Source organism: Equus caballus, chromosome 3, assembly GCF_041296265.1.
Source record: "Equus caballus isolate H_3958 breed thoroughbred chromosome 3, TB-T2T, whole genome shotgun sequence".
NCBI classification, from domain to species: domain Eukaryota; kingdom Metazoa; phylum Chordata; class Mammalia; order Perissodactyla; family Equidae; genus Equus; species Equus caballus.
The window spans coordinates 70,080,077-70,095,187 of NC_091686.1; the positions used below are offsets into that span (position 1 = coordinate 70,080,077).

General features: G+C 39.1%; 1 protein-coding gene and 1 long non-coding RNA gene across 34 annotated transcripts in view; one reads left to right on the forward strand and one right to left on the reverse strand.

Moving 5' to 3' along the window:
• Window positions 1-196: 196 nt before the first annotated feature.
• RUFY3 (RUN and FYVE domain containing 3) overlaps window positions 197-15,111 on the reverse strand; it is a 79,947-nt gene continuing 65,032 nt past the window's right edge. For 8 of the 33 annotated variants that reach the window (XM_070263738.1, XM_023638004.2, XM_070263724.1 and 5 more), the window contains 7 exons: window positions 14,784-14,881; window positions 10,553-10,672; window positions 9,354-9,453; window positions 6,858-6,922; window positions 4,257-4,284; window positions 3,414-3,482; window positions 197-1,659 (listed from right to left, as the gene is read on the reverse strand). In XM_070263738.1, coding sequence (XP_070119839.1) covers window positions 1,516-1,659; window positions 3,414-3,482; window positions 4,257-4,284; window positions 6,858-6,922; window positions 9,354-9,453; window positions 10,553-10,672; window positions 14,784-14,881 — 624 coding nt within the window. In that variant the 3' untranslated portion in view covers window positions 197-1,515. Of the gene's footprint in view, window positions 1,660-3,389; window positions 3,483-4,256; window positions 4,285-6,857; window positions 6,923-9,353; window positions 9,454-10,398; window positions 10,693-10,896; window positions 13,161-14,783; window positions 14,882-15,111 lie in introns of those variants that run through there. The other 25 variants (XM_070263736.1, XM_023638002.2, XM_070263722.1 and 22 more) reach the window with 6 other exon arrangements.
• Window positions 1,547-12,056, forward strand: LOC138923644 (uncharacterized). The gene is made up of 2 exons (XR_011437561.1): window positions 1,547-1,737; window positions 10,435-12,056. It is a non-coding gene; the product is annotated as an uncharacterized lncRNA (long non-coding RNA).

Here is a 15,111-nt window from a genome sequence, read left to right on the forward strand (position 1 = left end):
TTCATATACAGAGCTGCTGCTTTTCAATCTAATTCAAAACTAATTATAAAATAACTTTTGCTAACTAAGGAAGATTTCCCACGTTATCTGTAGCACCTAGAACAGTGCTGGCACGTGTTGGTGGCCAAAAATAAGGAGAATGAAGAATCACAAAAAGTAAATATTATTTAAAGAGAAAAAAGACAACAAACTAGGCTAGAATTATTAGATTTTATTTTCTCTAGTACTCTTAAAAGTCAGCTTCACCAAGTAACAGGCCAGACTTCTGGAATAACAACTCTTTCCCGGGCCGTAACCCTTTTTCAGGAGACAGAATTTATCAAACACCATGGTTCAAGGATGTTTCCAACCCACAATTCTAAACCAGTTACAGAATCATATCTTCTTAGGTCTTAAACTGGAATCAAACAATCTAGACACATGTAACATAATCAAAATAGCCTATACCATTTCTTTCCTTCCCTTGCTGAATGCACTTCCCTCTTTTCCCCCAAAGGGTTTTTTTACTAAGAGATATTTGAGTATCATACTTTACAAGAAACCTGTCTACCAGTTCTAATTCTTGGCTCAGAATAAGGGATCCCTTATTCAAGAAATAATAAATATTCTGAGCTAATTGTTCTCAGCCACGGACAAATTAAATTTTTATTACTTTACACCTGACTTAGCTCTGCTTTCAATACTTCCTATTTGCAAAAGTCAAACCTTATCTTTAGAACTCCCTACAACTTCCATGATGACTTGGAGAGCAGGGAGGGACTGGGGAAGAGCGGTGGCTTTTTTGGTAGGAGATTCTGAAAAGGGCAGATATTTACCTTTAAAGTCATTAGTGGAAAACCGGCAAATGTTCCTCCTCCTTGTTCTGATAATGAAAACGCTTGTAAGCCAGGACCAGACATTTCTGGGCCTGAAACTAGAATATATTAAAATATTGCTTTGAGTACATTCAGAATTTATATTACTCTTTAATTTCTTTTCCCTGAGCTTGGGTTCACAGTTTGGTAGAGATGCTAATAAGAAGAGGTAGGTAGTGGGGTGAAGAGGAAACAATGCGGATGTCTAGCAGCACCTGGGAAAATACGTAACATCTGTCATTTTGATCTCAGTTAATGTTTATCTTTCCCCCTTGAATCTGCAAATATAAGAGAGGGAGGTGATCATTTTCCTTTTTATTATCTGCTAAGGACCCTCTCTTCTATTATCTCCACCCCAGTAATATTATCACTATTCATAAAAGTGAATAGCCCTTCCAAAGACATATTATTAAACAAACCCTTCAAAGTGGGGTTGTTTAGATTTAGAAGAGAGAGGCTCAACTGAGTAACCTTTATTCACACAGTCATTAAGGAAAACGAGCAAAGTTTCCAGCACCCTCAACCACTGCCTTTTTCCCCCTGGACCTGGTTTATTTAAATCACTGCTGTCAAGTCGAGTTGAGTCTAAGGTCTGGGCTCTCAGGGATCCTGACATCTAACACCGGTAGAGACATTTAGGCCCAGGTCGTGGCCTCCAGTCTTATGATGGGCTGGTGGAATACTGTTTCATCAGATGCTCGTGACAGGGATTGCAAACTCGCTCCGGCTTGATACTTGAAGGAAGAGGCAGTTCGTTTGTTGAACAAGCATCACAGAAGATTCCTCTGCAGTTCTTACACACGTTCTACGAGGAGAAGAGGAGGTTAGGTGGGGAATAGAGGAGCAAGGCATAGGATGCATGGGATATGACAGGCCAACTACGGTAAGTGCTGAATGCCTGATGGAGTACTGATTGCGGAGTGCCAGGCAGGCTCTGACCAAACTCACTCTCTGTCTGCAAAGAAGCTGACAGTCTAGTTCTCAGATCTAAATGAAGAGAAGCAGTGCCAGAGAAGTCAAAAGAACAGATAATACACACATTACTCATCTTTAGAATACATACTTTCAATTCACTATATTCACTTTTAGGTGGGCTGATTCTAAAATTGGTTTGCAAGGACCTAAGCATTGAGGTAGCCAGCCTGAGATTAAAAAATCTGCTGAGCATGAACTGAAGTGTAATTCCTAATACACTGATGTGCTTCATGCTTTCCTGTGATGCGCTACAAGCACATCCTTTAGGATATCTGGAGCAGGAGCACGGCTTCCTGCGTCCTGTTTATAGAGAAATGAGTCTCTTTATTAAGCATTTTGAATCGTCAGTGGCCAAGCATCTGGGTCCTTATGGCAGTATCACTGGTAAGGCTGTGATGGGCTGGTGCATACATAGCTCCAAGGTCCCTATATAAAGGATGTGAAGGATAATTTCCCTGACGAATAATGCTACTTTCTCCCAAACAATTCATCTCTCTGGGGGTGCAGTGGAGGTAGGGGGCAACTTTTATTTGAAAGCCTGGGAGGAATTTTCCTCTGACATACTGCGGTTACTTTGTATGGCTTAGGAAAAAAAGCCAGAATTAAGATTAGCAGTTTCTTCTATTTTGGAACATGTTCGTATAATTGCAACTTCCAATTCTACAAAGACAGTTCATCTTTATCTGATTCTGCAAATTTAACACTAGGTCATATAATTTTGCTTGTTGAAATTCAACATGATCACAAATGGTGGCATGTGGCTGTAATCCAGAATTTGGGTACTTTCTTAACTCTTTGAAGCACTGTTTCTTACAACCATTTGTCCATAACATTTCTTGAGCATCTACTATGAACTGGGCACCATATGAGATGCTACTGTGAGCAAGGCACAGATCTGACTGTCCAAGACACCGATTCCCTCTGAATGCTTCCTTCACTCCGCCTCCTCTAGGGTAACAAACTGGGAAAGTGCTCAGGCAGAGACCCGTGAGGACCCGAGGGGCAAACAAGCAGTCCAGTGGAGAGAGCTCGTTTTCCTCTGAGAGGCTGTTTCCCCAAATAATTCAAAGAAATCCCCTCCCCAAAACTTATCTGTTCTAAGGAGGATGGAAGGAGTGCAGACTTTGGAGCCAAAGTCAGGCTGCATCTGGGCTTTGCCACTCATGACGTGAGTAACTTTGGGAAATGTACTTAACACCTTGAGCCCAAGGTCCTTCATCTATAAAATGATGGCACACAGGATAGAAGTTCCACAAGAACAGAGACTTGGTCTACATTTCGTTGATACTCTTTGTCCAGCACATGGAAAAGCACATTCCACACAGTAGGCACTAAGGAACTATTTATTGATAAATTTATGTTATTTCACTTTAAATTATGTAGTTATTTATATTTATTTTAATGGGGGTTTACCGATATGACTTCCTATGACTGAAAAAATATAGGTACACAATAAATGCTGGCTCCTTTTGCTTTTCTCCCCACTCTGCACTCAACACAGGAGAGGCCCTATTACTGAAAGGGCTAGCTAGGGGTGTAAGGGGCATCCCTGTGAAGAACCTGCTCATTTCTCACCACCGGTACCTTCGGCAGGCTGCCATCTTCCTGGCAGAGCTGACACATCTGTGGCTGTTCAGAAAGCAGCGGCTGATCCTAAACCACAGAGTCAGTCAGTTAGCTTCCTTCAGCCCCAGAAATATTAATACTATCAGAATATGCATTTTTTCAGTTACAAACTTAATATAACCACCACAGACTACCGGGACACTACAGAAACAAATTACATGTAGTCCCACCACCTTAATACAACTCCGATAATCCTATCATTAACCTGGAGCTCTTCTAATCTTTATAATCAAGTAACGTGATTTTTATTTACAAAAAGAAAATTAAGTATATAAGTGTTAAGTAAAAAGTTAAAAAAAAAGCCCCATTCCTCTTGTCTTACTCTACCATCAAGAACGGAAAGCAGTATGCTTCATTTTATATCCTAATAGATAAATGACAGCAGTGACTCAGACGTAGTAGCCTTTGTCATCTTTCTCATGGGGTTGCCATATACTATTACATTTGTAAAGTACTTTACAACCATTTATGTTTGCTTATTTCTAAGTGATCAAGAAGTATCTTTTCTCTCCATTTTATACAAGGGAAAACTAAGGGAAAGAGAGGTACAGGGAACTCTCTTAGGTCTCACAGGATGTCAAAGAGAATTTCAAATCAGAAGTGAGAATTGCTGTTTACTTAGTGAATTGCTCAAAGCTGTGCTGTTCCCTGTAGAGTTTCAGGCAAACGCACGTTTGTTTAGAACATGGGTAAATGGATGGGATGTTCTGTGTGCATTCATCTGCCTCCCATGCTGCCTTGTTTAGCTAGGCATAAACTACATAATTTATACAGGATGTTTTAGAACAGGAGATCAGTTACCTGTTCATCCACAGGGTGAGACTGCAGCCTGCAATGGAAAATTAAAAACAGTAACCAATAGCAACTTACTATATTTACACTTGTATCATTTCAAAAGCACAGAAAAAGCAATACATGGTTCTTTTATGTTGTTGGCACCAATGTAATTATTAACCTTGACCTCCAAGGAGAGGGAATTTTGGTGGTTAAATCTATTCCTCAAATTTGATCCTCGATTCACATTATGGTTCCTGTTTAAAAATAGATTTGGATGTATATTTTGTTTCCTTTTTACTACCATGAAAATAGCATTTATATTTCCCAACCTGTAAAACTCCAATGGCTAATACCATACATTTTAATAGCTTTTTTCTATCTGATATTATGGAAATCTACCCATTATCATATGTCATGTATCAGTGCCCTCTCCCAAATATTCTTAAAATGTGAACTTTAGGAAGTTAATCGGGGAAAGGGAAATGAATGCCACTGTCACACGAGTACCCACTCAGGTTGAAAGATTTTTTCATGAGACCCAGCTGAGCTCACCCTAATTTTCCCAAATTGGGATAGAACTTAAGAGGAGAAGCAAAGCCCACTTTCAGTCCTGGGGAAGATGCACCAGAGATCTACAGTGATTCCAATTCTCTTTGGTTGTGTGGCAGTGTGACTGTCAGTGTGACCAGGTTTTCAGCTGTTCCTTGGACCATAACCCCAGGAAGCCTGGGTATGTCTTAGGATTGCTGTTCCAACCAGAACAGGCCCTGGAAGCAGCTTTTACATAGAAAGAGACAAAGGACTTAAAGTAGGAATAGATGATTAAACGTTTGTAAGGAGAAGTAAATTTGTAAGGAGATAATGAATGTGGAAGATACTTTTTTTTTTCTTTTGAGGAACATTAGCCCTAAACTAACATCTGCCGCCAGTCTTCCTCTTTTTGCTGAGGAAGACTGGCGCTGAGCTAACATCCGTGCCCATCTTCCTCTACTTTATATGTGGGACACCTATCACAGCATGGCTTGCCAAGCGGTGCCATGTCCGCACCCAGGATCCGAACCAGCAAACCCCAGGCCGCTGAAGCGGAACGTGCAAACTTAACTGCTGCGCCACCTGGCTGGCCCCTGGAAGATACTTTTTAAGCTGCTGAGCACAATACAGATATAAAGTAGTATTGCCTTATAGGCATGTAAGACGTTCCTAATTGCAAATGACTTGATTTTAGTCTGGAAGAGGCTGACCGTGAAAGACATTTTTAGGCCCTGGTTTATCTTATAGCCTTTCTAGTTCCCTTCCATGGCCCATGAAGATCTGTAGTGTTGGGTGGGCTGCAGTTTAAGGTTAGTCCTGGATCAGACCACACTCTTTGGGAGTAAACTTAAAGGCTGGGAATCATTCTGGCCTTGGACGCACGGAAGGGCCATTTAGTATCTGCACAGGCAGCCTATTGTTGGACTGTGTGACTGATCTTCTCCAGCAGCTACTTTTGCTCCAGATGACACACTACCTCATTCTTAAGGGATCAAAGCCTGGACAGGGACAGCTGCGGAAAACGTATACTGTATAGTTTTTTCAAAACCCTTCTATGGTATTTTTCCTTGTTACTATCCTTTTTTTTGGGGGGGGTTGTTATAATAGACTTTACTTTTTAGAGCAGTTTTAGGTTCACAGCAAAACTGAGCAGAAAGTAGAGATTTTCCCATATACTTTGTTTGGTCTCCCACCTTCCCCCAATATCACCATTCCATACCAGAATGGTACACGATGATGAGACAATCGATGAACCTACACTGACACATCATAATTACTCAGAGTCCATAGTTTACCTTAGGGGTCACTCTTGGTGTTGTATGTTCTGTGGGTTTGAACAAATGTGTAGTGACATGTATCCATCTTTATAGTATGATACAGAATATTTTCACTGCCCTAAAAAATCCTCTGTGCTCCGCCTGTTCATCCGTCCATATCCCCTAACCCTGGCAACCGCTGTCTCCATGGTTTTGCCTTTTCCAGAATATCATATAGTTGGACCTCCTTTGTTTTTTATTGCAGTGGCATGATGTAATATGTTGTTATATTTCTACCTACTAAAATAATTGCTAAAAGTCAACTTTCTTGAAATGATCTATGCTCTTCAAATTGAGCAAATCAGATGAAGAGTTAAGAAAAAGGAATAAAGTTAAGCTGTTTGAGACCCTTAAGAAAAAGGAAATTAGAGGATTTATTTGAAACATAGCTGCCTGTCACTAAGCACATAGGTGGAAATAAATCATACTCAAGTACATTTAAGAACCTAAGAAATGCTATGACTTGTGCTTCATTCTCTTGCGTGCCAATCCAGTAAGGATCAGAAATCACTTGAGTTTGGGGATTAACCAGGGAAGAGTCAAGAAGATAGCTTGATCATCCTTCTTTCTTCTGAAATGGACTAAATGGGTTTGGTTTAATATGTGTTACCTGGTTTATTATTTATTCACCCCCCTGCCCCCTTCAAAATGTCTGTCTGGAATATTAATATTACAAGTTAGTGGATGGTTGGCGTCATTGCCAATGTATATCAAGAGCTCCCTTTCCCACCGCCCCAAAACAACTTTATATCTTAGTTAATACTTTATTAACAAACACCTGTGGCTTTCTTCCAGGGGCCTTTTCAGTTTAACATTTTCCTCTTGAATTTTGTGCTTCCCATCCTGCCGAAAGAAAACAGCTCAATTTATTAAATATTCAGAATGCTGAACAATGATGATCTTGCAGACATTTTCTCCTGTATTGTCTTAGCTTGGGTATAAAGATAAGCAGTTTTTTTTATTAGGGAAGGAATTTAACTTTCAAGATGTTTTTCCTCATTCTTTGCTCTAAGTAGGTTAACAAATTGTTTTTGATAGAGTTTTCAACAATGGTTTTCAGAGGAGATATTTTCTTTAATTCTTGAGATTCAAATGAAATTCAGAATGTATCCTATTTACTTGTGAAGTGGGTATCAAGTTACTTTTTTTTTTTTTTTGAGAAGATCAGCCCTGAGCTAACATCTGCTGCCAATCCTCCTCTTTTTGCTGAAGACTGGCCCTGAGCTAACATCTGTGCCCCTCTTCCTCCACTTTATATGTGGGATGCCTGCCTCAGCATGGCTTGATGAGCGGTGCCATGTCCGCATCCAGAATCCGAACCGGCGGACCCCAGGCCGCCAAAGAGGAATGTGTGAACTTTACTGCTGTGCCACCGGGCAGCCCCTCAGTTACTGCTTAGGAGAAAATATATATATGTATTTATTATTTCCCAGCTGAGTTCTGGAAAACTGGTAAAACCAAGCATGGCCATATCCAGCAGGCTGTAATCTTCTGGAGGCTCAGTCAAGTAGATGCCTCAATGCCATGGCAACTTCTACAGCCTAAACCACTCGAGGAGTTTTCTACTCTGAAGGACCAACGTAGAGTTCCCAAGTGCATTTCTACCAATGCTCTCAAGCCCTGCCTGGGCAGATTTAGGGACAAATTCTTTCTGTGGCACACACACTGCTGCCTGACTTGAACTGCTGCCCACCTTGAACTGCTGCCCTTCAGCCTCCAAAAGTAGAATGCAAGTTCTCAGACCACTCAAGTATCAAGGAAGGGAGGTCAATGCAATATTTACCTTCCTGGAAACCCTACTGCAGGGAGATTCAAGACTGAGAAACCTAAGGCATCACTGGAAAAACAGGAGAAGACAGGCCAAGATTTTAAATCTAGGTAACGCAAATCACTGTACTAAAGCCTTTATAAGATTTTATGTCCACTAAACTAAAATAATAAAGACAGCATGCTACACAGAGTGGTACTTTGCACACTTTAAATTAGCAGTAATGAGTACTATATAATAAATTTACATTTACCATTCTTTTCTACTCTCCAGCAAATTAGCAGTTCACTCTCTAGAAATTTTTTCTTTTTCAGGAAGATTAGCCCTGAGCTAACATCCACCCCAAATCCTCCTCTCTTTGCTGAGGAAGACAGACCTTGAGCTAACATCTGTGCCCAGATTCCTCTACTTTATATGGGACGCCTGCCACAGCATGGCTTGACAAGCAGTGCATAGGTCCACACCTGGAATCTGAACCGGCAAACCCCGGGCTACTGAAGCAGAACGTGTGAACTTGACCACTGCGCCACGCGCTGGCCCCTAGAAATTTTCTTTTCTTTCTTTCTTTTATTAATTAATTGTTTTTTTGGTAAAATCTTTATTTGATTTTTCTAGATAAAGTCCTGCTTGTGCCCTTTATGTTTTGGGTGTTAAAATTCACATAACATACCATTCATCATATAAACCATTTTCAAGTGTACTATTCAGTGTCATTTAGAATATTTACAATTTTGCGCTAGAAATTTTAAAAAGCTTATAAATTTGTCCTGCTTTGTTACATATAATATGTACAAAGAAAGTAACTTTTTTCTTGTGTTTGTCTTTGGCAGTAAAAGTATTTCAGGCTTTTCTGATTTCATTATTTGAAGAGGCTGGCTCCTGTTTCCTGGATCCCAGAGCGGATCTTATCCAATTTTAGCTCCCTCACCACTACAGGTGCTGGAGGCCTCTTCCCTAAGACTGGTCTGTAGAAACTTCTACTCCTGCTCTTTACACCATTCTACGTTATATTCTCTTCCCCAAGCCTAATCCCCCCTTTTCCTAATTTTCCCAAGAGAAGTACCTTGAGTATGCTAAAACTGAAATCCTCAGGATTTTGAAAAGGCATACTGAAGCAAATCTACATTTAAGACAATTCTGTTAAAGGGGAACTCAGGGTTGAAGAGAGATTACAATATTGCCATATTATTAAAAATATTAGCCAGCAGCAGTCCAAGAAACACACATTTTTGTTAAAATACCAAAACAATCTTACGAATTGAAAGGGATAAGAGGGTCATTGGAAATTGTGATTATTAATTCCCTTTTCCAAAGGAAATCAAGTCAGAGAGAGTGTCCTCAAGGTAGACTCAGAAAGGAGCTTTCCTGTGTTCACTCCATCTCCAGCCTGCTGTCTCCATACAAGGCCAGAGCAATTAGGCATGTGTCCCACGGGAGAAAACTGTCTGGCCCATCAAAGTAGCCTCTAAAAATTAAGTAAATGAACAAGGGGATAACAGATATTACCGTTTTGGGTTCTGACTTCTGGGAACCCCTTCCTGGGATGCTCCTGTTGCTTTGTAACCTTCTTTCTCTTTCCTGTTTCAGTTCTAACTCAAGCTGGTTCCTGGAACAGGTGGGAGAGGAAAAGGATGAAAATTTGGATTTCTGTACTCATATTCTCTAAAGTATACCAAATCTTTTTCTTAAAGTTCAGTAATTAAATTTTAATATTTGATTAATAAAAAGTTACCCGATATATATAGACAACCAGGTTTTAAAGTTCCAAAAAACAATAAAACCAATAATAGTAAAATGTATACAACATGTTTAATCTTTCTTAGATGATTAAGAATGTACTTTGGATCTCCACTGGGAGACATCACCACTGACCCACCTGAGGGTCACCACTCTGAATATCAATATTTATTGTTAACTGATAATAAAGAGTTGTGGTCAACTGAATGACAATTAGTAGGATTTACTTTGAGACAGTATTTATAAATTTTCAGCAAGAGTATGAAAGCACTGACACTGTAGTCTCATTTCATATTAATTAGCTGATCTCTCTTTATAGTTATGTGTTCAATCCCCAGTTACACTCTCAACCACTAGTGTCCTTAATAGTTATGTGCTTTTATATCCAGTAACAAAGTTCTATTTGTCTGAAGTCAGTGGCTTTGGCACAGAATCGAGTCTCATTTGAGAGAGAATATGGAAGAGTGGTTAAGGACTTAAGAGTCAGAGAGAGACAGGCTTATAAATTAGAGTGTTGCTACTTATTAGCTTAACTGTGAATTTGGGCAAATTTAACCCCTCTAAGCTTTAATTTCATCTGAAAGTGGGGGTAATAAGATCACCTACTAATAATGTTGATGAGAAGATGTTAGGAGAGAATGTGTGTGAAGTACTTAGTAGAGTATGTGGCACACAGTAAGAATCCAGGAAATACTGTTATTATTAGTGTTATGTTGGCTATTAATTCCCTTACTCCTTTCTATTTATCTGGGACCTTGGGTTCTAATTTCCTAATTCTTTGATCACAAAGGATGTTGACAAGATTTTGGGAATGCTGATGTATGTGAAGCTTTCTGAATTCTAATTCCAGGGAAAGGACATTGCAAAGCCAGAACAGAGACAGCTGGATCACAAGACCCCCTTCTCTTGCTGTCTAGCCTTAGAATTACCCATGACCACCCTGCCAGCTTAAGCTGCCCTCTTTTCACCGCTGCCTGGTGAGCTCCTCCACTTCCAGCTGCAGACTGTTGATCTTGTCTCCAAAGTCCTGCTTGAAGAGCCGGTTGTCCAACTCAGCAGACTGGCGGCCCCGCTCAGCCTGGCGCAATCTGGATGTGAGCCATATGAACTTGTGATAAAAAACAAAAGCCATGGTGGGGAGGAAGACCAAGTTCACAACACAAAATAAAACAACCCAAGGAAGAAGGCATGGAGAGACAGAGAGAGGGAAAAACTTTGCAGGACACAGGGGAAGAAATTATGGGGAAAAAAGATGGAGAAGAAACAAATTCTAAAGAAAAGCAAGATGAAGGTGAACCAGGCAGAGGAAAAGTTGATTTTCCATTTTTTTTATTCTAGTACTACAGTTTACAGCCATTAGATGATCAACAATAAAACATCACTTTTTAGAAAATCCATATCTAAAGCCAACCTCAAGTACACAGTAACTCAAGTTCAATCCACTTTTTTGTTTGTTTTTATTTCCTAATAGGTTGGGTACTTTGTATTTCTGTTTTACATACACAACTGCAACTTGCAAATGGGCAACTACCTTCTCATATGTAGAATTAGAACATTTTCCTGGTCCTTTCCCTAAACCACAAGTTATATTAAATCATTGGACATTATACATCAAACCTTACCAGGCATCGGGTTATTATATAAGGAAAAGCCTTTGCTAGAGTTTGGCCAACTCTTCCTTTTCCATTCCTACTAAATGCACAAACAATTCAGCCCTGGGCCTGCGTAAGATTCTTGACCATATTCTCTGGAATATTCTGATGAATGTTTTCTTCTATATATCCCATAACTTTGCACCTATAAAGAAGCATGTTCTAAAAGATGAAACATCTGGGGCTCTAGATAATAGAATTTGGAAGCATGCTATGTGTAGTCTTTAAAATGTTTTATTTTGGTGTTTGAGCACTCCTTACAAATGCTCATAGAAAAGGCAACTCATCACCACAAAAGGTGGAGGAAGGTAAGAATAGGTGCAAAATTATAAGAAGTAGAATCAGTTCAAGAGCACAGGGTCTTCCATGAGGTTGGGCAGATGCTCTCTGACTTGACTTTGGTTCAAGTCTGCCAGGACCTATAAAAGCACACATGAAATCTACCTTACTCTCTTAATTCTGGTTTTTCCAAGACAAAGCTAAAGAATTTCAAGAGTGGAAAGAAAAGGGGTTATCCTTGTCCCCACTCAAGCAGCTGAAATGCTGCAAATCATACCAGAAGGAGAAAAAATAGAAAAAAAAAATTTTGCCAAGACTTTTTGAAGGAATGAAGGCTTACGTTGAGCCTGTCCCCCTAAATCAAAAGTCATTTTTTAAAAAATCAAAGTATTTATAGGATTATTTACAATGTAGAGCCTAGAAAGGGTTAGATCTGTGGTCACTTAGAAAAAGAAGCCCTGCTAATTATTGTTTGTGGATATCTACTGGGAATGTTTAATTTTGGACTAAATAATATTAAAGAATGTAAGTTTATCATTTATGTATTTCCTACTCTGAAATGGTTTTCTAATAATTAGATTATAATTAGAAACTTTAGCAAACCTCTATCTGAACAAAAAGTAACAGAAACTTTTAAGTAAATGTTTCCAGCAAGGAATGACAGGCAGGAAATCATCACTCATGTCTACACTTGTTGTCCTTACTCCAAAAGGAAAAGCAGGATAGATTTGAAAAATGTGTAGTGTATTTCTTTTATAGGAGAGTAGTGTTTTATTAAAATTGTTCTCTCTGAGCTACCTAAATAGGAAGTGGAATTGCAGGAAAATGGCAGAGGTAGAAGATGACAAATATTAGGAGGGTTTTCCCAAGCTTCCACATTATTATGTTATCATAAGTTACCTAATCACTAACTTTATCTCTACGTACTTTAAAGAACTGTAAGGATGCTGTTGTCTTTTTTGCTCCAAAGTCACTAAGGCAGAAAAGTTGCAAGCAATCTTAGTACTGAGAATAGAACTGTAGTGAAATACTAAGTACTTATCCTTGGCTTGGGGATTAAATCTATACAACAAAAGTGAAAAGGGGTCATGGCCTAAGAGACACAGAACTACTTTAGAAGAGTCCAAGTCCAGACGGTAGTCACCTCTAGTTCATTACATCGCAATGGCAGAACAGGCTCGCGGATACAGACAATGCACCTAGAATCTGGTATTGTCAGGGACTGGCTTGTAAAGGCATCAATAATTTATGTACAGAGCTTCAACTCCCTAGGCTTTTTTTTTTTTTTAATGGTGTGTTTAATGGTCAACTCAGAAGTAATTTCTCAAACTTTATTTGGCATTTAATTAAGAACTTATACTAAATTTTCTAACTCTGGGGAGAAAATAAGGAAGAAGGAAAGAACCCACAACCTATACATCAAACTGCCTTTTTAAAAGTCCAAAAAATTCAAAGTCAGTTTCTGGTGACATTTTATATAGAATCAGAGCTTAAATGTGATAACGTTCAGATTTCTTCCTTTTACAATTAAGTTGTGATATCAGACTTGCGAGGTGACCAACTATAAAATGCCTAATGATGTTTTGGGATCAGTTTATTTGCTGCACTATTTAAGGTCTTTGCCTGTTTCACCAAATCCTTTTCACTATGTTAATAAAATAAAAATAAAAATGGAGTGAAAGGGGAATGAGAAAATGGATAAATAGAAAAAGACAAAACAGCAAGAGAATAAGTCAGCTTCATACTTAAAGAGATGTTATTATTTTAGTTGTCTGCTTTAAATGCCAAGTCAAAAAATCACTGAAAAATAATTTGACACATTTCAGAAACACAGTATATGAACACTAAAATTGATTTGGTAAATCATAAATATACAACTGCTTACGAGTAAGTATTTAGATAACTTCCTAGATAGACCGATACCTTTTTATTTATAATCAGCAAAATCAGAGGTTTCAAGATTATCTATTATTTGCAATTAACTTTTGAGTTAACATTAACATGCAGTGCTGCTCAGGACCCTCCCTGGTTAAGAAACATCTGAATCAAAGAAGTCATCCGTTCATCCATTCATTCATGCATCTACTAAATGAAAGCCTTGTACGGTCAAGGGTCGAGGCACTATGACAGATCATGAGGGAACGTAAAAGATTAGTTAACTAACCTCAAGGAGCTTGCACTCTCACCAGAAGGTAAAATACACGTATAAAGGGCCATAAGGTAAGGCAGAAAGTGAGAAGTGCTAAAAGTAGCATGGACAGGTATGGATATAAGACTACGGGAATTCCAAGGACAGACTGGCAGATTATTCTTAGTCAGGAAGAAGTATGACAGGAAGCTTTGGGTAGGTGGCATTTGAGCCTGAACATAAAAAATATATCTGAAGAACAAGGGAGTAGGAAGAGGAAGGGCATTTCTAACTGGTGGAACTATTAGGAAAAAAATGGATGGGAAAATGGGAAGCATGTCCAGGGACCAGTAAGTAGAGTAGTTTTGCTCGAGTGCAAGAAGGGTGATCAATGGGCATTAAATGTGGCAACACTGAGGGACTGTGGGTGCTGCAGCTCATGCAATCTTGATGTCTCAGCCATTTCTCCTGGCTGCTGAGTCAACAGGGAGAAAATGGTGGTTTCAGACAGAGAAACGAAAGAATAGCATAGGAAGAGGATGTGCTTTGGGCAGAATGAATTGTAGGTAGTGGTGGAAAATAGCTGGTCAGAGGATGAAAACACAAGACTGGTCTCCAGATGGAGGACAGAGCTGGAGACACACAGATCTAAGAGTGTGGGCGAGAGGTGACAGTGGAAGCTACAGAACCGTTCAGGAGAAAGTAGAGAGAAAAGGGAGATGAGAGAGAGGAGAGAAAAGGGTTAAAGTTATTAGAAGGGCCCTCAGTACCCCTATATCACCTAGTACCAAAGTATCAAAATCTTTACTGATGAACAATAAAATAACACAATCGCAAACACATTTAAAAGTTCCTCCATCCTTGTAAGTATCCCTCCTCTAACACATGACACCAAAATGGGGTTAAGTAAGAAGGTTAGAGTTCTGCTGTTCAAAACGGTCATGAAAGGTTGGCATTTCTTAAACATGTTTCCAGTGACATCTTAGAAAACAAAAAATTTCATTGGCTTTCTTTCTAACAGCATGTCTTGTGTTAAGTCGGGAGAATTTCATATACTTTCTGTTTGCCAAATGCATAGCACATGCTCTCCACTTCCAGCACCGAAAGCCCAGTGTTTCACTAAGGAAGCAGCACGTTTACCTTTGTTCAAGTTGTTTGATGGTAGCAGCCATCTGATTAGTCTTCTCTTCCAAGCGACTGTTTAGTTCGCTTTTCTGTTTTACTCCTAAGTCTGAACTCTGTTATGGAAAAGAATTTGAGTGATGTATATATAATATAAAATCCTAAAATAAATCATATATTCATTTTGAACCAAACAGTAGGTGGGAAATACAGAAATAGAAATGCTCATATATTTATCAGTTAATTCCCATATGGAGAAAAAACAAAAAGCAATGTTTAAAATTAGTATTGTTAAGTGCAGCTTTGTCACAAAAATGAACATCAGCAGGTTCATCAATTTATCATA